This window comes from Populus alba, chromosome 10, assembly GCF_005239225.2.
Source record: "Populus alba chromosome 10, ASM523922v2, whole genome shotgun sequence".
Taxonomy (NCBI): Eukaryota; Viridiplantae; Streptophyta; class Magnoliopsida; order Malpighiales; family Salicaceae; genus Populus; species Populus alba.
The window spans coordinates 388,244-409,108 of NC_133293.1; the positions used below are offsets into that span (position 1 = coordinate 388,244).

A 20,865-nucleotide genomic window follows, 5' to 3' on the forward strand; every position below is an offset into this window, starting at 1 on the left:
CCTGGTTTTCTAGGTATAATTGGTTTTTCAGTTTTTTTGCTTTCTCCTAGAAATAAATCCGTCGATATATTCTAGAGAGAGTTGAAAAGGAATTATTGCAAATGCTACTGCTATTATTAACTTATCAACATAATTACAAATGATATTATGTTGGTGATATATTATATTTATCGATGAATATATCGGTAGACAAATAAAAAAATTGATGACATTACATATAGTTTTTCTGTCGGTGATATATTAAATTTACTGATGAGATACCAATATAATGAAGTGAGTAATTTTTTTTTGGCATGTTTTGAATGTTTGTAAATCCATCAGTATATTTATTACCAACAGACTATAAATTACTAGCAATATTTTTTTTGACGGACTATTTCTATCTATGAACATGTCGGTAAAACTATTAAAACTGATAGTATTTGATTTTTTTATTATTATTGTTAATGATTTTTTTTTTGTTTATTTACATATATAATTATCAGTTTGTTTAATTAAATATTTACACAGACTTTTTAATTTACATTTTAAATTTTTATATGTAAAAAACACACCAAAATAATGTATATACCCTATATTATTTTCTTAGAAAAACAAATAACGGTTAGATAGCTAGTATTTATATATGAGGTAATGGGTAGAGAGGGGGAGAGAGAAAGAGACAGGAAGAGAAGGGGGGGCGGGCGGCTGTGCATGCATCAACGTGGTCGTTCATGGGCCAGAAGCTTTAAACCAGGTCTTCCAAAAAGGAGAGGTAGATGGTATGGACATGGACAACTGTTACAAAAATACACCCATTCAGAGTCAGATCATGATCCATTAGGAGACCGTTTTAGCATTGGCATCGTAGCTGTACTTGGAGGTAGATAATCAGCTCAGATCGTGTAATTGAAGAGAAGATAATGGATATTGGTGAATCCAACAACAAGTACCCTCATGATCATAAGAAGCAATTGCTTGACGACGACGACGACGACGACGACGAAGACGACGACGACCATCAGGTGGAGGGCACCAGTGCTACAGCTACCTCTTCTTCTTCCTCTTCTTGGAGGATCAGGAGAAGTACTGGTAGTACAAGTGACAATCTCATTTCACACCACAAAAACAAATTATTAGGTGCGTTGTAGATCCATCCAGCAGACAGGACTCTAGCTAGCTGCAGTAATTATACACACACGCACATGAAATTATATACACATATATAGTCTGCTGGGCCTAGTGCTCGTGGGAATTAATTATAGTAATTATAATGATGTTACTAATCAATTAATTTGGTCCAGATCATGAAGACAGTGATGAAGATCTTTTCACGGTTCCGGATGTAGAAGCTCGACCACCGGCGGATTCTGCTGGTGGTGGTGGTGGTGGTAATAATACTACTACTTACAATAATAAGAACGTTAATTCTAATAATCCCGAGGTTCAATCCGCCGCAGCAGCACCAGCAGCAACAGGGAGTAATAAACGCCATAGAGGACGAAACCCTGCTGACAAAGAATATAGAAGGCTCAAGAGGTGAGTCCTACATTCATAGTTTAAATATGATGTTGTTATTTACGAGAGCCATCATTTCTTTTTGTTATACATATAGATTAGCTTAACCCACTTGTTAAATGTTATTTAATGTTCAAAATCAACATCTAATTTCCATTTCTGTTATTGAATTTATTGTAAACGATAAAAAATGTTACCATATAAAACTCATTTATTTATAAGCTATACATAATATCAGTAGATTTTAATTCAAATATTTAATTTTAATTATATATATATATGTTTGCGTGCCACATGACGGGTCGAATCAATATTTTTTTGAACAAAAAAAAATTCTAGGTCACAAAGAACTATTCATCATTGTTTTTAAACTAGATTTAACGGGTTAATTAGGAAATTTGCTGAGTTGACTCCTTACCTAGTACAAACTTAAATTAAATCATGTGAAAGTTGTCATGACATGATCTAGATAACATATTTGTTGCTTAACCCGTCAAACATGCAATCTAAGTCATGGACTCTACCAGGTTTGATACCTTTATATATATATATATATATATATATATATATAATCACTTAATTATATGATAAGTAAAATAAACGCTTGTAAAATCGAGCACAAATCAAATGTCAAAATATTATTTGAAACAACGATAACCTTATCTATAGAAAACAAACTAAAACGAATTATAAAGTCAATTCAAACTCAATCAAATATTGAAAGATAAAATAAAAAAAAAATCGATGTAAAACTCAATACAAACTTAATGTTGAAGTATCAAATTAGTAAAAAATTAATGAAAATGAAAAGAAAGAAAAGAGGGGAATTGGTTAAAAAAAAAAACTTCCTTCACTCTTCATATGAATAGCGAAGCAAAGGAGTTAAAACCTAAAATTGCTAGGTTGTAGAGAACTGTTTAATATTGTTACTAAATTTAACCTAGCAAGTCAACCTTGAAATCTACCGATCCACTTCTTTACCTAACCCGGGTTTAAAATTAAACCGTTTGGGAGTTGTCCTAACATGATTCGGTTAAATTGGTAAGTATATCGATAGTTCAGACAACCAGTAAAAAGCGTTGTTTGTTTTTAAAAAAGTAAATTTAAGAAGATATTTTTTTAATATTAAGATGATGAAATATTGAATTACCTGGGCTTCGTGGCTTAACCCGCTAAACCCACAATTTGGATCATGGACTCCACTAAATTTGATAACTTTGTTTTATTTAACTATTTTTCACTTAATTATATGATAACAAAACCAAATGCTCGTAAAATATAATACAAACCAAATATCTGAATGATTATTTGAGGTTATGCTAAACTCATAATAAACAAATTAAAATTAATTCAGAATTAATTAAATGTTAAATGATAAAATTTTAAAAAAATAATAATAAATTAAATTTAAATTCAATATACACGGTTAACAATGTAGGAGGTTGGTCATCCCTTTTTTTTTTTGTAAGAAGTTGATATATTAAAAGGGCTAACTAGAAGGTAGCAAAAAACAATATACACCTAAGAAAAGTCATTGAAGGAGCTGATATGACACGCTTAAAGCCTTGATTTGATGTTAAACCAATTTATAATACTTTCAAGCCCCATAATTAAAGCAATGTCAATAGCTATAAAGAACTTATATGCAAACATGAGCCAATTCGAGAGACGATAAAAAATTAAGGAGAAATTATCTTTGAAGATTGCAATTTCATCATTGAAGATTACCTTGTTTCTCATAAGTCATAGATTCCCACAATAAACAAGCATAAACCAAACCTTACGCTGGAATTTTCCAAACACTAGGTTGGACAATTGATGTAATAGAATAATCTAATTATTTAGAAATAATCTTAATTTTCCATAATCAAGATCTCATTCTTAATTTGTAAGGCTTGGATCATGGGATCTCCCTTCTGTATGTAGCAGATTGCTAAGGAACAGAGTCTCAGCCCAACAAGCTCGAGAAAGAAAGAAGGTTTACGTCAATGACTTGGAATCAAGAGCCAAAGAATTGCAGGAAATTAACACCAAATTAGAGGAGAAGATTTCCACTTTGACCAATGAAAACACCATGCTTCGGAAGGTGATCGATCATGAAGTGATGATGATCTCTTACAACTTAATTACTAAAGTTACCCTCAATACGGTATTAATATGCATATGTCCTCTTCTTGCATGCAGGTCCTCATGAATACCAGGCCCAAGGTTGACGAAAGCATGGAGCAAAAGCAGTAACAGCCGAGTAAAAGCTCTGAAAATGCATCGCCTCCTATTTATGATTAATGTATAATATAGCCAGTGATCTTGCCAGCTGCTTATGCATGGCGAATACTTAAATAGCATATGCACTTCTACCAAAATATATACAGTCGAGGCTGATTTTGAAGTGGATAAATCTTTTCCATACGAATGGCTGCTCTAAATAAAAATAAAAATAAAAATAAAAATGAGCGTGTCTATCTATATATTTATGCAAACAGTCAATTTATGGCAGCCATGGATGGATATTTTTCAGGCTTACTGAATATTATGTTATGTAAACTCTTAGGTCATTTTAATTTCCGCAGCTTTATTATTTGCTGTTCTGCTTCATGAATTCTGGGATTGTGTTCTGCTAGCTTCATCGTGCCTGCTTGCAACAAGAAGATTTTAGTGAGTTCAATATTAATTTATGCTGATTTCACCATGAGCTGATGATCGATGCCATCAAATGCTGCTGAGTTGAGAGAATCGCGTTGGAACGTGCTCTTACCTCGCTCCTACCCAGTTGACAGCTCTTGGAAAGAAGCTAGCTGAAGGTGGTGCAGGGGATTTTGCTCACAGATCCACGTATATAGTTCTTTATTTTACCGTTGGACCGGGTGAAGCCAAAACGCATAGAAGTTGCTGTTCATAATTTTACTATATTTTTGTATTTTTTTTAGAACTTTTTTTTTATATATATTTAATTTAAAAGCCTATTTAGCCTTTGGAAACAAGCAAGTTGCAATGATATAGCTGCAAGTGTTGAGCGACATCTAACAGTGAATAATTGAGCTTTCGAAGCAAGCTGTGACTGGTTTCATGAATGTACTTGTACTTAAGTACGGGAGCTAATAATGATTTTGTACAGTTTGAAAATGCGGTACAATTGCATTCATAAAATTTTAATTTAATTTTTATTAAAAATTATTTTTATATATATTTTAAATCATTTTAATAAACTAATCTTAAAAATAATTTTTTTAAAAATAAAAAAATATTATTTTTTATGTATTTCGACACAAAAAACATTTTAAAAACAACCGCAATCACATTTCCAAATAAACTCTTACACTTCCTAGTTTATTTTATTCTTTTTAACATAAAAAATAGTAAATTATCAATTATTTTTTTAACATTCCAGACAAATTTTAATTCTTTAACTACAAATTAATAAAATAAATTAAGAATTATATGATACAATATAGAAAAAAATGTTATAGCTAACTAAAAATTAAATCAAATAAATAAAAATATATTAAAATATATGATATTGTATTACAAGAGTGCTTCGATGTTTTATTTACTTATACGGCAATATATTTTTTTATAAGACAAATAATAATTTAAATTTCATGGAAGAAAATAATTTCTAATTTAAATTTAACAATAAAGAACACTTTCTCTCATGGTATACCTTGAAATCAACAGGAAATACGATTATTATTATTATTATTATTATTATTATTAATTTTTGTAATCTCAATGATTAAGAATGGAAGGTGCTCTTTCTTATCAAATGGACATGCTTCAAGCCGCAAGAGTAGGGCGCAGACAACTTTTACTTTACTGGAGCTCCTTCACATCACAGAAACGTCCTTCATCTGTAAAACATCCCAAGCTAGCCAGGAGCTGACAAAGTCTGATCTTAGCTACTCCAGAGCTCAATTTCAGGGACCTCATATTTCATATTTATGTTTTTTTTTAACCTGAATTGTTCGGGTTAGCTTACGTACACCACGATTAATTCCTGGACTTACTGAACATCTTGCAAGCTCAGTAGACAAATAAAACATTATAGGAATGACAGACTGGCACAAAAAAAATCAAACTCGGAACCACTACAAGACAAGTCTCATAATTGACCACTGAGCCATACCCTAAAGTGCCATATTTATGTATCTTTCTTGAGTGAGGTCGAAGAACTCTGCAGATTCCACAGAAAGGACCACAGTAATTCCTTGATCATCATGTGTGATCGAGATCTCCCGTTGACAACAGATCCTCTGTCTCCCATCGATCGATCTCACTCCATGTTCACAAGATTGTTACATTAGAGATCTGATACAAGTTTCTGATTAGGGTGGGTCCATTTGTTGTTATCTTGTTAAAAGGGAATCATGGTTTAGAATCATCATCCGAGTTCATCATGTTAGGGCTGGCCAACAACAATCATTGAAGTAACCCTGCTGCTACATCCTTCAAACCCTAAATCTTCAATTTGTCGTCTGTACCAACTCAGTATTGCTTGTGAGATTGCTGATGTATATATAATTGAATTAAATATTCAGTTCTTGACTTTACCAAATGAATATACTCTTTAGCTGGTTATAATTTTAAAAATTATTTGTTTTTCATTATTTAAACCTGATTTTTCATCATAAATTATGATAGAAACTTGAATGTTTTTTTTTTTTAAACTATAATCCGTAACTTCTAGTTTATTTATAATGCATGAAACTTTTTAAAACTTTTTAAAAGTATTTTTTATTTTAAAATATATTAAAATAGTTTTTTTAATTTTTTTTATATTATCACATCAAAAATAATCAAACAACACTTAAAATACACAATTAAATATTAAAAAGAAAAAACACAGACTAACGAGTCACCATCCCATTTCCTAGATGGTGGCCAGCATGCAGGAAGAAGAAATTATTATATAATACAAACAATACACAAAGACTTCTTATAATCTAATAATTTCTGCTGTTCTTATCTTTTTATGGTCTTTTTTTTATTTTATTTTTATTTTATCAGAGCAGCTTGTGCATAAAATTGATGCTTGGACCTTGATGAGACAGGTGCGGGCCAAAACCAAAGCAATTATATAGAAGAGACTCGAACATGTGTGTAATGTATCAACCTCTTGAGGGCGACTTCTCACTTCTTTTGAGGCTTCCCCTTCTCCATCAATTAATAATAATTCAGGAGTTTCCCTTTCTCAAACTTGTATGCATCCTTCCTTCCTTCCTTCTGATCTCTTCCACTTCCAACTTAGTTGTAACATTAATGAAACACAAGCCTATTAAGATCCCAAGGCTCTGCTTCTTCTGAGTTCTGACAGACCATTCTTCAACTAGAAAATTAAGCTTAATTTCTTCTTCAAATGGGGAGGCAATCTTGCGGTTACAAGCAGAAACTAAGAAAAGGGTTGTGGTCCCCGGACGAAGATGAGAAGCTTTTGAGGTACATTACCGAGCATGGACATGGATGCTGGAGCTCCGTCCCCAAGCTAGCAGGTGACACTTCCTGTCTCTCTGGGAGGCGCCCCCTGCCAGCCAACCCTGGGATTTTGTTTAATTTGCTTCTAACAAGTTTTTGTTTATTTTCTAATGTGATCATGAATTGTCAGGTCTTGAAAGGTGCGGAAAGAGCTGCAGGCTGAGGTGGATCAATTACTTGAGACCAGACTTGAAGAGAACCAGATTCTCAAGCCAGGAAGAGAACCTCGTAATCCAACTCCAGTCAGTTCTAGGCAACAGGTGTCAATAATTTAGTGCCTTCTTCCTTGTATTAAACTAACGGTATTCAGGTCAGATCAAATGATAACTGTGCTCACAGAACTGTAATGCATTCCTGTCCTATCAGGTGGTCTCGAATTGCAGCACAGTTACCAGGAAGAACGGACAATGAGATAAAGAATCTATGGAACTCTTCCATTAAGAAGAAACTAATGCAGAAAGGTATCGACACCAACACCCACAAGCCACTTTCTGAGGCTAAGCTTTCTACCAGAAAGTGCCCTGAGAAGGCCTCAAGAGAACTGGATACAGCGATCTCACTCAATCTCAAGGCAGATAGTTCAAAGACATCACTCAGTGATGTATCGAGCTGTAAGATTGAAAAAGGAGATGACAATTTGAATGCCTCCAAAACCAGTGTCCACAAGGAAGACAAGTCCTTGCCATTCAATCGATACCCCAACATCCAGCACAGCCCTTTAGATTCAATTGCTGACCTGCAATTCCCAGTCCAGCAGTTGAATCATGAGCAATATTTAAAGCTTGACCAGAAGTGCAGTCTTTTTGAGCCTAACCAAGAACTCAACTCCAGAACACTAGTACCCGCGATTTCAAGGTCAATCATATCTGCTCAAATGGACAATAAAATCTATGCAGGTCTTCCCTTTGATTCAATGGGCCGTTCAGTAACATCCATTGGGATTCAAGTAATTGCAGCAGCGAAAGTAGTGGGTTTCAGAGAAAGTCCTTATTCGATAGCAGCGTCTTCCCATGGGGGTTGGCAGATGATGGTGGATCATCAGACAAGACCTTACAGATCCATTCCGCTGATTCTGAGACAACAGATATCAAGTGGTCGGAATAGCACAACACATATATCATTTCTAGCCGAGCACAATCAACCGACACTACACTCGTGATGCACCAAATCAACTTCAAACCACCAGAAATATCGAATAGATGGAGATGGCTCAGACGCAAATTGTCATCGCTGGTGGTATTAATAACAATTATTTTCAAAGCTCGGTATACACGTGATCACGTTGTAATGACTTGTGGGATAATCTAGGGATTAATCAGCTCTTAAAAATTATTATGCAAACATTTGATGGCACAGAGGAAGAGGACTTCCATTTTAGAGAGACCTTGGCTGTGATTTCAGAGTGTTTGTTGCAAGATATTTTACAGTATTTCTGTATGTCAAAACGGCAGAATCAAAATGCTAATCCTTGGTTCTTGGTTGGCAGAATTTGCAGATTGAAGCTTTCTTTCTTTCTTTCCTTTTGTTTTGGAATTTAAGCTGAAAGGTCACAGAAGATACTTTCTTCTTCTCATCGTCTCTCTCTCTCTAACGCCTACTTCTATGATGATGATTTGGGGGGGAGAAACATGGGACTACAACCTTGGAAAGCAATTTCCAGGAGTCCAGCAAGGCACCATCTCGGATTGGTGCCATACATGATCTGTTAAAGAGTAAAAAATTTACCTCTTCTGCATGGAGCAGATTGAGTACTAGTGCACAAGACTTTCAGATTTCTAAGATGCCAACATGCCTAGAAACCATGCCAAGCGTGAACTGAAATCTTAGGTTACTGCTCCAACCACTCTTATCTATCTTTCGAATCTACAAAAGGCAAAGAAAAGAGGATTTGACCACCACAAAACAGCTTAATGACATGCTGTCCGATTCGCATAATCACCGGAGAATAACTCAACCAGTTGTGGTTAATAATTATACATAAGCACCGAATGAGTGTTTCCTCCATAATCATGTTAGTGATCAACTCTATACTTTATGCCTAGTGCAAGGTAGATTCAAGCACAAATGCCAGCACATTTAACCATTGTGACAGGCAAAGTCCATTTCCTAGCAAGGAATATGCATAGGGTTTTCTTTCAATTTTCCTGCTCATCAGCAACGGTGACAATATGTTGGCTACCCTGCAACCTTTGAAATCTTGTCATATTTTCTGTAGACTCATGATTGAATCCAAATATATTAAATCTAATATTTTACCAGACTCATAATTTTTTAGGTTCAATTCTCAACTAAATCCAACGATCTTACCAAATCCATGTTTAATTATGTAATGATCATCATATCACAGGTTTGGGCTATTTAAAAGAACAACAATATTGAGTTAGAAATACGGAGCCATCAGTATCATAACATTGCCGATGATCATCCTGTTGGCCGTCTTTATCAATGACTAAGCACAATTCTTATGATGCCATGAGAAATTATGATCAACATACTTCCAATCATTATTATTCTGTGATTCACAATTGAACTCCTAATGCCTAGAAGTTGTCAGAATCAAAACTAGCTAGTTTCAGCAGGCAGCTGCATCCCCTAGTTTCCTTGACAACCAAAAGTGCAGTCGTAGATCCTTCAGCACCTTCCCATGCATGAATCTCACAGCTAATAAATTCTGCGTTTCCATTTACAACTTTCATGACGCTTCAACCCAGTGAAGATGTAAGAGAAAAGACGAAAAAGGCAATCGAGTCTTGATGACCATCACTTGAACTGCTCATCGAGATTTTATTTTCTTGGAAGCTCAATGACACATATCGTAGCTATATAAGTAGAAAATCACTTGAACACCAGGTTGTGGCAGGTATGGTCACAAGGGTACGGACAGTCAATAGCCATAATAACAGCACGATCAAAATACCAGTTGCCAACAGACTCCGCTATCCCCTGTAAGTTGATCATCAATTGCATCACAGAGAGCCCGCCTCAGTTGTCTATAATTAAAACTCTCAAAAGAAAAGGAACTGTAGTTTTTTGAAAGTTATGTTGGTAATGATTTTGTACTCGGTGGCATTAAGGCAATGCAAAGGCATTGGTTGGTGGTGTTCTTCCTTTGATTGTTTCTTACTCGGACACAAGCGAAGAGGTTGCATGTTATCTAAGAATTTGATGGCAGGGATTCACACTGATGGGGCCAAAAGCAGGGTTGTTTTGTGTTCAAAATAGGGTGTTTAACAAATGAATTTAAGCAAATACTATGTAAAGCAGTGATGTGGTATTTATTAACTTCAGAGAATAACAAGTTAGGTTGGAATGGCCTTGCCTTGCTTTTAATGTGGGGAGAACCTGGAGAAAACCATGTGTCCTGTCTCTCTGTCTGGCAATGAGCAAAACATGAATTTATAAACAATCCGTTTTTCTTCAACCTTGAGAAGCCTCTTACAGCATGGAGCATTTGATTTCTGAAACCTGATTCAGGTGAAACAAGTGTGGTGGTAAGTTACCATAGAAGTTATCATCAAAATACTGCCTCGACAAAATAAGTGATATCATGAAACTATCATTTGTAGGAACAGTAATAAATCACCTTGAAGAAAACTAATCTGTGATCCAGTGCAGCGTGCATAGTTTTTTCTGCATCCATTCCAGTTTCCATGGTGATCAGCTGAGGCAGGAGCTAAACTGACCTGGATCTGTTCAAGATAGGGTATTTAAAAAATCATTGTTATTTTGTGTCATCAAACACTCTCTGTAAATAGTAGAATGTATTCATGTGAAGCATGAAATCTCATATGGATTTAGCACGAATGCAAGTGACCTGACTGTATCTGTATGAACGATTCTGTGCATACACTGGCTGTTAAAGAACTATCTCAATCTAAAAGCTTAAGTTGTTAGGTGAGGTCCCAAGAAATGATTTATATTATTCTCTAACACACCCCCTCAAGTGAAAGCCTTTTGAGTTTGAAACTTGCATAGACTCACATTACCTTGTGTTTAATTTTTATCAAATAAATAAGGATGGTGAGATTCAAACTCGTGACCGCTTGGTCATCAAGGCTTTGATACCATGTCAAAGAACCATCTCAACCTAAAAGCTTAAACTGTTAAGTGAGATTTCAAAAATAATTTATATTATTTTGTAAAACTGATACAGTAAAAGGTACGATTGTATTAACATGTCGTGACACCCTTGCATATGCGTCACACATGAGGCAGATAGGAATGACAGAAACTTCCTCAGATAGTAAATTCGTTTATATTTCATTAACTAGATTAAATTTTAGGGCAGTACAGACATAATGCATACCTGCCATGTATCATAAGCTGTATTGACAAGAAAAAGTGGAGTCCTGACGCTAGCAATTAATCGCTGAGGGAAAAAACACTGTGCAAAGAAGATTCATGAATAATATCAGAGGAAAAATAAAATGGCAAGTAACATATGTGCTGCAGGAAAAAGATTACCATGATTGGATTGAAGCGTTTAGTACAACCCTGGGGCAGGTTCTTTTGCATCCCCTGCAATAGATTAACCACGTAGTTTTTTCAGTTTTATCCTCAAGAATCAAGATCATGACAAATGAACAAATACACAAAGAAAATTATTCAGATGACTAAAAAAACCAGTGCTAACGTGATGTATGGAACCGTGTTCAATGATTCTGCCATTGTCAACCGACTTCAAAAATTAAGGAGGTAGCAAAGAAATCCACCCCAAGAAGCATGATCTTTATACATAAAGCTCAAAGGAGGCGGTAAGGATAATGTAGAAATGCTATAAAGCAAACGTAGATGACAGAGTGAAGATGGATTGGACGAAGAAGCATCATTCCAGTCCAACATTAACTTGAACGACAGAGAATTGCTTCGGACTAAGTCCAGACAAACTGAGATTGAGTAATTGATTGACTAGATGTTAGGATCAACTAAATAGCTAATTGTTTTAAGCTTGAAAAGATCATTATGGAGAATGAAAAAAGTTAAATATCAATAGACAAGATATAGGAATAGAATCATCAATTAGTGACTTTCTGCATGAATAATGATTTTCTTGTTGAGTAATTCGTTGTTCTTGATATACCCATAAGTAGGATTCACAGCACTGAGCCACTGTAATGGAAAATATGAAGGAAAGTCTAGGTACCTGCAGCATGACCACTCCTGCAAACATATATCTTAACGTGCGCCAACCAGAGATGTCAGGTCTACATACAAGAGACAACTACAGTTTAGCCATACTAATTGGAAACACAATGAGGAGTGAAAATGCAAGGATCTCGAGGTGCTTACACGTCAAGGAATAAACCAGCATCACTGAGGCACTTGACTCTAGCAGTTCTTGGAAATAAATGCCGGAATTCGTCGCAATGTAGTATAGCTGCTAAACCCCCAGCTGAACATCCAGAGAGAAGAGCCTAGAAAACAAAAAAGAGGAAAAAAAAAAACTACAAATAAATAAAACTAAAACAGTGCATAAAAGTTGTATGGCAGGTTTGAGGGACCTGATTAGCATAGCGCATTCCTTTCGACATCAAATCTTCCATGACAACTGACCAGATTCTTTGTCCTCTAAAATAGAGTTGTGCTGCCTGTGGAGTAAGGATGAAATCGTCATTCACTCAGCCAGAGGCCTGGTAAATTTCACTCAATCTTCCATTACAAAACAAATAAACTTCAATTGGAGAATACAGCTCGAGCCCAGCGGCTTGGTGAGCAGGTCAGCAATACCCTCAAACTGCTGATTGTGGGGAAATGTAGATAAATATTTGTAAATGAGATTGGTACTGTAGGTGAGTGGAGACGGAAGTAAGTTTATGAATAATGCAAGATTTTCAGTTCCTGTTCTTGAGACTTTGTGCAATGAAGAACAGACTTGGCAAAGCACATAAAAGAAAATATGTGCTGAAAGATCACTGACCTCATTTTGACTGTCTCCACTGAAAGATCCACCATCACAATAACGAACCTTGACCCTGTTCCAATTATAAAAATCTGCAAATGCACATAGCAGTTATAGTTTGTGCAAGAATTATGAGAGTAAGTCAAGTGAAGAAGTTGTCAAGAGACGTGAATGACCAGGATTTTCTTCAGCCTTGTTGCTGAGTATGCCCTCAAAAGGTATCTGCTTTTCCATATAATGTGAAGAACCATGGCGGGTTTTCTTACTAAAAACACATTTTCTGATTGAATTACACCATCCTCCGCCCTGTTTGAGAAAGAAAGAGAGAGAGAGCAGGTGCTTAGGAGGAGGCTTGAATCCTGAAGAACAAGACATGATAGGAGAGCAAGTAGCCAAGTACTGTTGTTAATTTCTGAGTCATTCTGGATACCTCCAATTGAACGAGCCAACTGTTTGCCCCTGATCCATATCCTCTGTGGATGTGGTACCCTGGTAATGAACCGTCCAGGCAGACTGCATATTATTCGAATAATTAACAAGAGAGAAAACTGGTGAGGTTGCAAGTCATTATCATTCATATTATCAGTTACGGAGGAGATGAGGTGAGAGTTAAGAGTAATAAGAAGGTACCAGCTCCCTTTGAAGCAGCTGCATTGACAAGTGTAAGACCCACCATTAACGGTGGTGTGCGACGAGCATATGCATATGCAAATGCTTCTGCTTCTGCTGCTGCTGCTTTATAAGTGACATTATTATTCCAATCTTGGAGAGGCAGAGGCTGAGAGTGTTCGAATTCAAAACAGTTGACACATTTCCATGTTAAAGAGCACATCGTCAACCCATACATAAATCCCAACCACAAGTACAACATCATCATCTTCTTCCTCCTCCTCCTACTCCTCCTCTCACTGCTTGCATTAACTATTTCTTCTACAGACACACGACTACTTGCTGATATATATGTAGGAGTGTAAGATAAGACGATCCCAACAACTTTATATCAGAATGAGAAGGAGAAGGAGAGGCAACGTGGTATTTCTTCTTCTTCATACATACATTTATTGGATAGATGGAGCAGACAAGATAACACCACCACTACTTCTCCAAGCTTTTTACAGCACAACTACACGATTTTTATTATCATTATCATTTGACAACGTTCATTTAATAAAGATACTTTTTTCAAAAAAGGGGGCTAAAAAGCCCCATAAAGGACCAAGAATCCACAAAGATGGGGCAAGGCAACCCCAATGATATCTTGGTATAAGAGAATTCAGCCATTCCTATTGGTGAGAAATCAAGAAAATGAACTCTTATCTATTAACGAGTTTTGATCGGTTCGCGGATTGATTCTCTAAATTAATCAGATCAATTTCCATCTAATTTAATATAAAATCCATTTAAACCAAACACCGAAATCAACAAGTCACGAGGTTGATCCATAAAACTAGAAATCAAGTCTCGGATCAACGAGTTACAAAATTAACCCATTAAACCTTTTTTGTTTTAACAACGACTAGATAGATTAACCTACAACTATAAAAATCAGATCTTGCTGATTTCGGCATGATAGCCGTTTCCTCTATTGTGCCCATCACGAGGTACTCGTAAATTGGAAGAACATAAATTTGTTAGCAGGAAAGTAGATTATGACCTGTGCAAGGGTCCATCTCACAAAAGTCTTGGACCTTTAATTCAATGGAGACAAGCCACTGCATTTTGTCCTTGTTTGGTGATAATCAGAGCAGTGTAAATGTATCTTTCTTGGTATAGTATGAAATGAAAAATGGGATGGAAGGCGAAATGGGGTCTGGAGAATGGTCCACACTCACTCGTCTTTTTGTTTTGGCAGTGACCTGAAAGTTCTTCTCCACCGACACCCTCGCTAATCATGGAGACTTGCTGCCAGCCAGCTAGAAGGATGCAGGGACTCACTTTCTCAGCTTTTCACGAATTATGATCATGAAAACATTATAAAAGCCTCATGGTAGGACCACTTTTCTAGAGGGTGTGTTTGGTATTGCGGTAGCTTTTGTGGTTGTGGTTTGAAAAAAGTTGTTTTATAAAAAGTACTTTTAGTTGAGGTTGGTTTGAAAAAATAGGTGTTTGGTTAAAACTGTGGTTGAAATTGAGGTCGAAGAAAAAGTAGTTTAATGTGTTTGGTTAAAAAATAATGCTTTTCAAATTGAGGTTATAAAATAATTAAAAAATATATATATTAATATTAATGATTTTAATTTAAATATTGTAAATTTAACTACTGTTATTACATCATGAAATAAATAATATTGATATCAAATATTTTTTATTATTATATTACACTATGTGCAATGTCATCACATACGAAATCTATCCAACAAGAACTATATTTTTCATGGTTTTTTAAGCGCGCAACAACAAAAACTGAATCTTTTATTACGTCATCAAGTGATTTTCTTTTAATTTTTTGAATAGAACACAATTAAAATAAAAATAAAAACTGAATTTTTTTTAACTGGGCCGGACCCGGCAATAACATAATTGGAATTGCGATCAAATTTCACAAATGCTACGTCATTATAATTTTTAAAAAAACAATAAAAAAATTTAAACTCATTTTCATGGTTTTTCAAAAAAAAAAAAAAAAAAAAAAAAAAAAAAAAAAAAAAAACCTGGAAACGTGAACAGTGCGCAGTGGAGCCATGCTCCACTGTTGATAATAATTTATCAGCGTGAGAAGCAGCATTTTGCTGCTTCTCACAACCTGCGGTTCAGCCACTAAAATTAGTGGGCCTTACCAGCAACCACATTTTTTCTTTCTTTACCAAACACCTGGTAGTGTGGTTGCGGGTGAACCTCACCCGCAACCACATTACCAAACAGCCACTTATTTTTTTATTTTCAATAATTAATTTTTTTTAAAAAAAATTGCTTTAAAGTAATATGATTTAGTATTTGAGGTTGTTTTACTTGATATATTGATATCAAGCATGAATTTTATATATATATATATATATATATCATTTTGATCATAATTTTGAAATTCAAGGTTAGAACCGGGTCAGGTTGAAGAAAAAAATAGAAAAAAAAAAATCTAGTGTAACCCAGTGGGTTGACTCGGCAACCCGGTTGCAACCCGTTGACTTTTGTTTTCTTTACTAAAATGATATTGTTTTTTTTTTTTTTTAAATTTGACCCAGATAACTTGGTAATCCAGTCAAAACCCGAAACATGAGCCTTGAACCGGACCAGGTCTAAAAAATATGATTTCAATGCATTTTCAAATAAAAATACTTTAAAAAACAACCATTACCACAATAACAAAGAGGCTCTTATCATTTAGCAATTGGTTTTTTTTTTTTTGGTGGTTGTAGTATTTAAAAAAAAAATAAAAAACTTTCAATTAATTTTTATTTTTCAATTTCTTTGAATTGTCTAAATCGTGCTAACATAAAAAAAATATATATATATTAAATGTTCATGCAACATTCAAAGGAATATCCCAAAAATAATAAATTTGGTTAAATATAATTAAAAATTAAATAAAAAAGATTAGGTTAACATGAATAGAACATGGGAAAAAAATCAAAAGCTTTGAACTTAGAACCTTCTTCATCTTTATCATTTCCACCCATCATCATCCATGGCCCGCCCATTTTTGCCTCTATCAAATTCAAACACTTGACGAAAAAGTCAGTAGATGTCCAAGAATTTACTTAATTGAGAGATTCTAAGAGCTTAAAAGTTAGGCTGTCCTTAACAAGCCCTGCACCAAGCTTACGAAGCCAAATCTAAAGCAAACTTCAAGAGATTCCAGTCGTTAACATAAAATGATTAAGGTAACATATATATATGCTAATTTAGGTATTCAAGAGTGCCCCAGACTACCACATGAGATTTGATTCTGATTCTATTGCTAGTGTAAATACCGATAAATGTTTTTATTAATAAAACCGTTAAATCTGATAATAAATAGAGGGTTTATTCCACCATTTTTACAAAAAAAAAAAAAAAAAAAAAAAAACAAGTCTCATGCGGTGGTGATACAGAAAAGAATGTTGTTGTGCATCTGCTTCAAACTTTACTTGATGATTCATGGGTATGCATTTGGCATAAGCAGAAAGTTGATGAAAACAAGTGAACCCAGCAGTCGGATTCGGGTTTGAAACCCTAAGTTCAATCAATTAAAAAAGAGAGATGGGTTCAGGCACCACAATCAAGAACCAAAATTTTAGATAATGGGTCCCCCAAGTCCAATGACAAGCAGGCTAGGCTCGAGACGGTAGGTCCCCATAAGGACCCTGCCCGAGCCCACACCTGGAGGAGGTCCTAGGGTTCGGGCTTATTTGAACCATGTCCATCAATGACCATAAATATGAATCTCGAATACCTCTAAATTTCACGCAGGCAGGGCCAATTTCTTCTCTTCCATGCAACCGTCGCACACCACCGTGTATCAAATCGTTCAGAAAACCCCACCAATACATGTTATAGCCCAAACTGACTGCAGGCAGCAAGTTTTGGATTGGACAGAAGTCACAATGGCTGTGTTTGCAGTATTTCTATCTATTATTTTCGAAGATTGATAAAAATCACTAAATTCTAGCTTTTCAATCTAAGCATAAACAAACAAAGAGCAATAAACAAACAAAGAGAAACAGTGAAGTTGCCATATCAAAATACACTGACTCCTTTCAGAAGGGTTCTTGGAATATATAGCTTCAGTGATTACTTCTCCCCATGTTTCAGTCACGATGTGGTTAGGAACATTGAGAGACGCGTTTCTATTCCAATAGGCATAAACAAACAAAGAGAAACAGTGAAGCAGACTTGAGCCATATTTCTCCTGTCTTTTCCTGTTCTCAATCTTGCAAATCGATTGTTAAGGCGTCATCAAGGGAAAGTTTTCAAGTAAAAACCGTCTTCATTAAACTAATCCTGGAATTAAAAAGCAAGCCAACCAGACGAGGAATCTTTCATTAAAAAGCAAGCCAAACATGGTGTCAACGGATGTCCAATGACTGACTGATGCTCCTGGTTGGAAGGATACTACCATTACATGCCTCCCACCTTTGTATTAGCCGTGACTGCATTGGCCATAACAAGTGCATTCTTCACGTCCAACTGAAGCATACACGAGGGTACATTAGCCACAAGATCGAGGAGAATTCTAATCAAAGAAAACTCTAAGCAGTCTATTAAGAAAAAACTATAGTTACAGGATTGTAAAAATTCAATAAAGTCATAATATAGGCTTCGCCGAGAGATGGTGAACACCGAAGTAACAAAGGGTTCCTTTACCTCGATTAAGAACAACTTTCCTCTTCCAGGGATGCACATCCTAGAATAGAGCCACATGCTGGTCCACACATTGGCCTGGTTTCCTTCCATTTTAAAGGCCTAGCTACTGGATTGCAAACCCTCACCAAATCCAATCTCACGATGTCAAACCTTCCAGCTCCTGCCTCTTCCCACTTGAGAACCTTTCCACCCAATATATACAGTTCATCTCTAAGGGAAGCAAAGCCATAACTAAAGGCCTCCAAAGCCCTCGTGTGGTTGGTAAGAATGACTGAAGGTACTGAACCCACAGTGTACCACTCTCCTCCCTCAGAGTCCCTTGTTTTAATCAAGCTCTCACCCCAATCAACAACTGTGTATACTCTTCCATCACACATGACTTGAACTGCAAATTGCATTGCCCTAGAGAAAGGCCAAATGTCCTCCATTGTGCACCATGTGTTAATTGATGGATTGAAAACTTGAGTTATGTTTGTCTCTGACAGGCCAACCTGGTCACTCAAAACATGAAATTTGCCTTTATATGATAATCCTAAGCAGTCCATCAGTGGTGCCGGCATTGGCGGCAATTCCTCCCATCTGCAATTTCTGGGATGTCATAACCAGCAACAAATTGCACTAGAAAAGGATGAATTTGAACAAGATCTTAATTCCATTAGCCCTTAATTGAGGTACTGTGGACTAAGTATTGTTCATGGAATTAACGCAATCACAAACAACCACACCCCCCCAGGGTGACAGCCATTTAACATAGATTTTTCTGTGCATTTACATGCATAATACTCCAAAGCAAATATCCATATTGACTTAGTGAAGATGCATGATTGATTGGGGAATGTCATTATAAACCTAAGCAGTAAACTGTAATGGTGATGGATTTAAAAAAAAATAGATGTAATCAAATTTTCAGCTAATAAAGTTGTAAACATTGACAATAGAAACGTTCCAGGCAAGACTGGAGAAAATGATGGAAAGAAAAAGGAGGACCATGACAGATTAGATAATTAACAAAAAAAACAGATCATCTTTTGGTAATTAATCATGCACTCAAATCATAAAGCGTGCAAAAGCCTGGTGTTTAATAAGAAGCAACCAGTAGTCACTAAACAATTATCAAGGGTGTGAGACAACATCACAAATAAATATTGCAGTTGTGCAAATGTACATACTTGTCTGTTAAAGGATCGTAAACCTCAGCCAGAGCAAGCCCCTTGGCGCAAGATAAGTTGCGCCCACCAGCAACATAAACCTTACCAGAGATAACACTGCAAGCAAAGTGAGAACGTGGTGTTCGCATTCTTGCCACACTTGTCCACTGTTTCTTAAATGGATCAAACTGGAGAACATTATCTGTTATTAAAGGTCTTTGAATTAGAACTGACGAATCCAGTGGTGCATAGGAGCCCCCAATGACTAAGAGTCGATTATAAACACAAACGCAGGAAAATCCAAAATGCTGACGGTCAGCACAATCCCCAGAAACCTTTGGCAAGGGATGCCACCTGTCAGCTTCAGGATCAAAGGCAACCCATTGGTTGTTAGACTGCTCAGTAAGAACAAACAGCCAATCACCACAACATCCTTGTTTCGCTCTATAGCGGGCATAATCAGCGCTGCGAATCATATCCCTCCATCTCTTGGAGACAGATTCAAGAAGTCCATGGTACCCATGAGATACCTTTGCCAGACACCGCAAGGCCAAGTCATCCGGCAAACCGGGTATGATGGGTTGATGCATAGATTCCTAAAAATTCAATAGATGGGTTCAAAAATCAAACAAATCCCACCAAACTCTTGATATTGTTTTTGCTTTTATGTTATAAGAAAAATCAAATTTCACATCATATCCTATTATGCCCAGCTAGCCCAGCTGAATTCTTATAATATTGAAACTAAACCATAATCATGATAACTAAATTTCGAAAAAAAAAAAAAAAACAAGAAATGTATAAACATAAACGAAATTACCTTCGTTAACGGGAAGATTTGCCTTTTGAGCTCTCCTTTCTTCTCTTCTCTTCTCCTCTCCTCTCCCCTATGGCTTGGGTTTTCTCAAAGTCTATCCGTGATTTATATTTTTATATTCTTCTACGTCCTTACATTATTATACTCCTACTATCAAAGGCTCTACTTGAAGATTTATTGACTTTTACTATTCACCTACTATCAAAGACCCTCAGAGATGAGAGAGAGTCATTGAGACAGAAAAATTTTGGCGTCCACATTTTTATCATAAAATAAAAAAATCGATATTAATATTAATGCAGTCATCTTGAAAAGGGTAATTTAATTATGATAATTTTACCTTTTAAACATGCCATAAAGATATATCAGGGTTTCTAATTTTTTTATTCATTTTGATTATTGACTCTTAAGGTGATTAGAAAGTGATTTAGGATTATAAATAAAGTTGTTAAAGTTTTTAGCATGTTTTTAAGGTGTTTTTAAATAAAAATATGTTAAAAATAGATGTTATCTTTTCAATAATAAAAAATATATATAGTGAAAAATATTTTATCTAAGCAGAAAATATGTTACTCATCTTTATTTAGAAGAAAAAAAAAAAGATGATATGTCATCAACATATAATACTTGACTTTTTTTTTATTTTAATCCAGGTGAGTAGGGTTATGCTTCAATATCATTGGCTTTTTATAAGGCTAAAAATTTTTTATTTTATAATACAATCCATTTTAAATAAAATTATTAAGATGATATTT

At 35.4% G+C, this 20,865-nt stretch overlaps 4 protein-coding genes across 6 annotated transcripts; 2 read left to right on the plus strand and 2 right to left on the minus strand.

Annotated features, from left to right (window-relative positions):
- Positions 1–703: 703 nt before the first annotated feature.
- On the plus strand, positions 704–3,965 carry LOC118057354 (uncharacterized). Of its 2 annotated transcripts, none has more exons than XM_035069909.2 (4): positions 704–1,119; positions 1,284–1,518; positions 3,424–3,583; positions 3,682–3,965. In XM_035069909.2, exons 1-4 carry the CDS (start codon positions 903–905, stop codon positions 3,733–3,735), a joined length of 666 nt encoding a protein of 221 aa, XP_034925800.1. In that variant the 5' UTR covers positions 704–902; the 3' UTR covers positions 3,736–3,965. The 2 variants fall into 2 exon arrangements, with proteins under 2 accessions (XP_034925800.1, XP_034925801.1); XM_035069910.2 differs by having other exon boundaries at positions 715–1,119; positions 3,427–3,583.
- A 2,677-nt stretch (positions 3,966–6,642) lies between these two features.
- LOC118057355 (uncharacterized) lies at positions 6,643–8,539 on the plus strand. The gene is made up of 3 exons (XM_035069911.2): positions 6,643–6,983; positions 7,097–7,226; positions 7,333–8,539. The coding sequence occupies exons 1-3, from the start codon at positions 6,851–6,853 to the stop codon at positions 8,123–8,125; spliced, it is 1,056 nt and encodes a 351-aa protein (XP_034925802.1). The 5' UTR covers positions 6,643–6,850; the 3' UTR covers positions 8,126–8,539.
- A 730-nt stretch (positions 8,540–9,269) lies between these two features.
- LOC118057356 (pectin acetylesterase 10) lies at positions 9,270–14,791 on the minus strand. Of its 2 annotated transcripts, XM_035069912.2 has the most exons (12): positions 13,496–14,780; positions 13,296–13,378; positions 13,042–13,171; positions 12,884–12,957; positions 12,468–12,554; positions 12,256–12,380; positions 12,110–12,170; positions 11,431–11,484; positions 11,273–11,350; positions 10,550–10,655; positions 10,286–10,431; positions 9,270–9,909 (listed from the first exon to the last, which is right to left on the minus strand). In XM_035069912.2, the coding sequence occupies exons 1-12, from the start codon at positions 13,740–13,742 to the stop codon at positions 9,802–9,804; spliced, it is 1,299 nt and encodes a 432-aa protein (XP_034925803.1). In that variant the 5' UTR covers positions 13,743–14,780; the 3' UTR covers positions 9,270–9,801. The 2 variants fall into 2 exon arrangements, with proteins under 2 accessions (XP_034925803.1, XP_073268221.1); XM_073412120.1 differs by lacking the exons at positions 9,270–9,909; positions 10,286–10,431; positions 10,550–10,655 and adding an exon at positions 10,686–11,053 and having other exon boundaries at positions 13,496–14,791.
- A 2,693-nt stretch (positions 14,792–17,484) lies between these two features.
- Positions 17,485–20,340, minus strand: LOC118057357 (F-box/kelch-repeat protein At1g16250). Its single transcript, XM_035069914.2, has 4 exons — positions 20,114–20,340; positions 19,315–19,889; positions 18,146–18,724; positions 17,485–17,968 (listed from the first exon to the last, which is right to left on the minus strand). Exons 2-3 carry the CDS (start codon positions 19,881–19,883, stop codon positions 18,151–18,153), a joined length of 1,143 nt encoding a protein of 380 aa, XP_034925805.1. The 5' UTR covers positions 19,884–19,889; positions 20,114–20,340; the 3' UTR covers positions 17,485–17,968; positions 18,146–18,150.
- Positions 20,341–20,865: the final 525 nt, after the last annotated feature.

What these genes read in the sequence shown, in the direction of transcription:
- LOC118057357 (XM_035069914.2), bottom strand. Translation starts at nt 19,883, where the DNA reads ATGCATCAACCCATCATACCCGGTTTGCCGGATGACTTGGCCTTGCGG. An exon ending in TACGATCCTTTAACAGACAA is followed by an intron (nt 18,725 to 19,314) that starts GTATGTACATTT and finishes CAGAAATTGCAG; the next exon opens with ATGGGAGGAATTGCCGCCAA.
- LOC118057355 (XM_035069911.2), top strand. Translation starts at nt 6,851, where the DNA reads ATGGGGAGGCAATCTTGCGGTTACAAGCAGAAACTAAGAAAAGGGTTG. An exon ending in CTCCGTCCCCAAGCTAGCAG is followed by an intron (nt 6,984 to 7,096) that starts GTGACACTTCCT and finishes ATGAATTGTCAG; the next exon opens with GTCTTGAAAGGTGCGGAAAG. An exon ending in CAGTCAGTTCTAGGCAACAG is followed by an intron (nt 7,227 to 7,332) that starts GTGTCAATAATT and finishes CTGTCCTATCAG; the next exon opens with GTGGTCTCGAATTGCAGCAC.
- LOC118057356 (XM_035069912.2), bottom strand. Translation starts at nt 13,742, where the DNA reads ATGATGATGTTGTACTTGTGGTTGGGATTTATGTATGGGTTGACGATG. An exon ending in GAATGCGCTATGCTAATCAG is followed by an intron (nt 12,381 to 12,467) that starts GTCCCTCAAACC and finishes TTTGTTTTCTAG; the next exon opens with GCTCTTCTCTCTGGATGTTC. An exon ending in GCTGGTTTATTCCTTGACGT is followed by an intron (nt 12,171 to 12,255) that starts GTAAGCACCTCG and finishes TCTTGTATGTAG; the next exon opens with ACCTGACATCTCTGGTTGGC.
- LOC118057354 (XM_035069909.2), top strand. Translation starts at nt 903, where the DNA reads ATGGATATTGGTGAATCCAACAACAAGTACCCTCATGATCATAAGAAG. An exon ending in CCACAAAAACAAATTATTAG is followed by an intron (nt 1,120 to 1,283) that starts GTGCGTTGTAGA and finishes AATTTGGTCCAG; the next exon opens with ATCATGAAGACAGTGATGAA. An exon ending in AAAACACCATGCTTCGGAAG is followed by an intron (nt 3,584 to 3,681) that starts GTGATCGATCAT and finishes TCTTGCATGCAG; the next exon opens with GTCCTCATGAATACCAGGCC.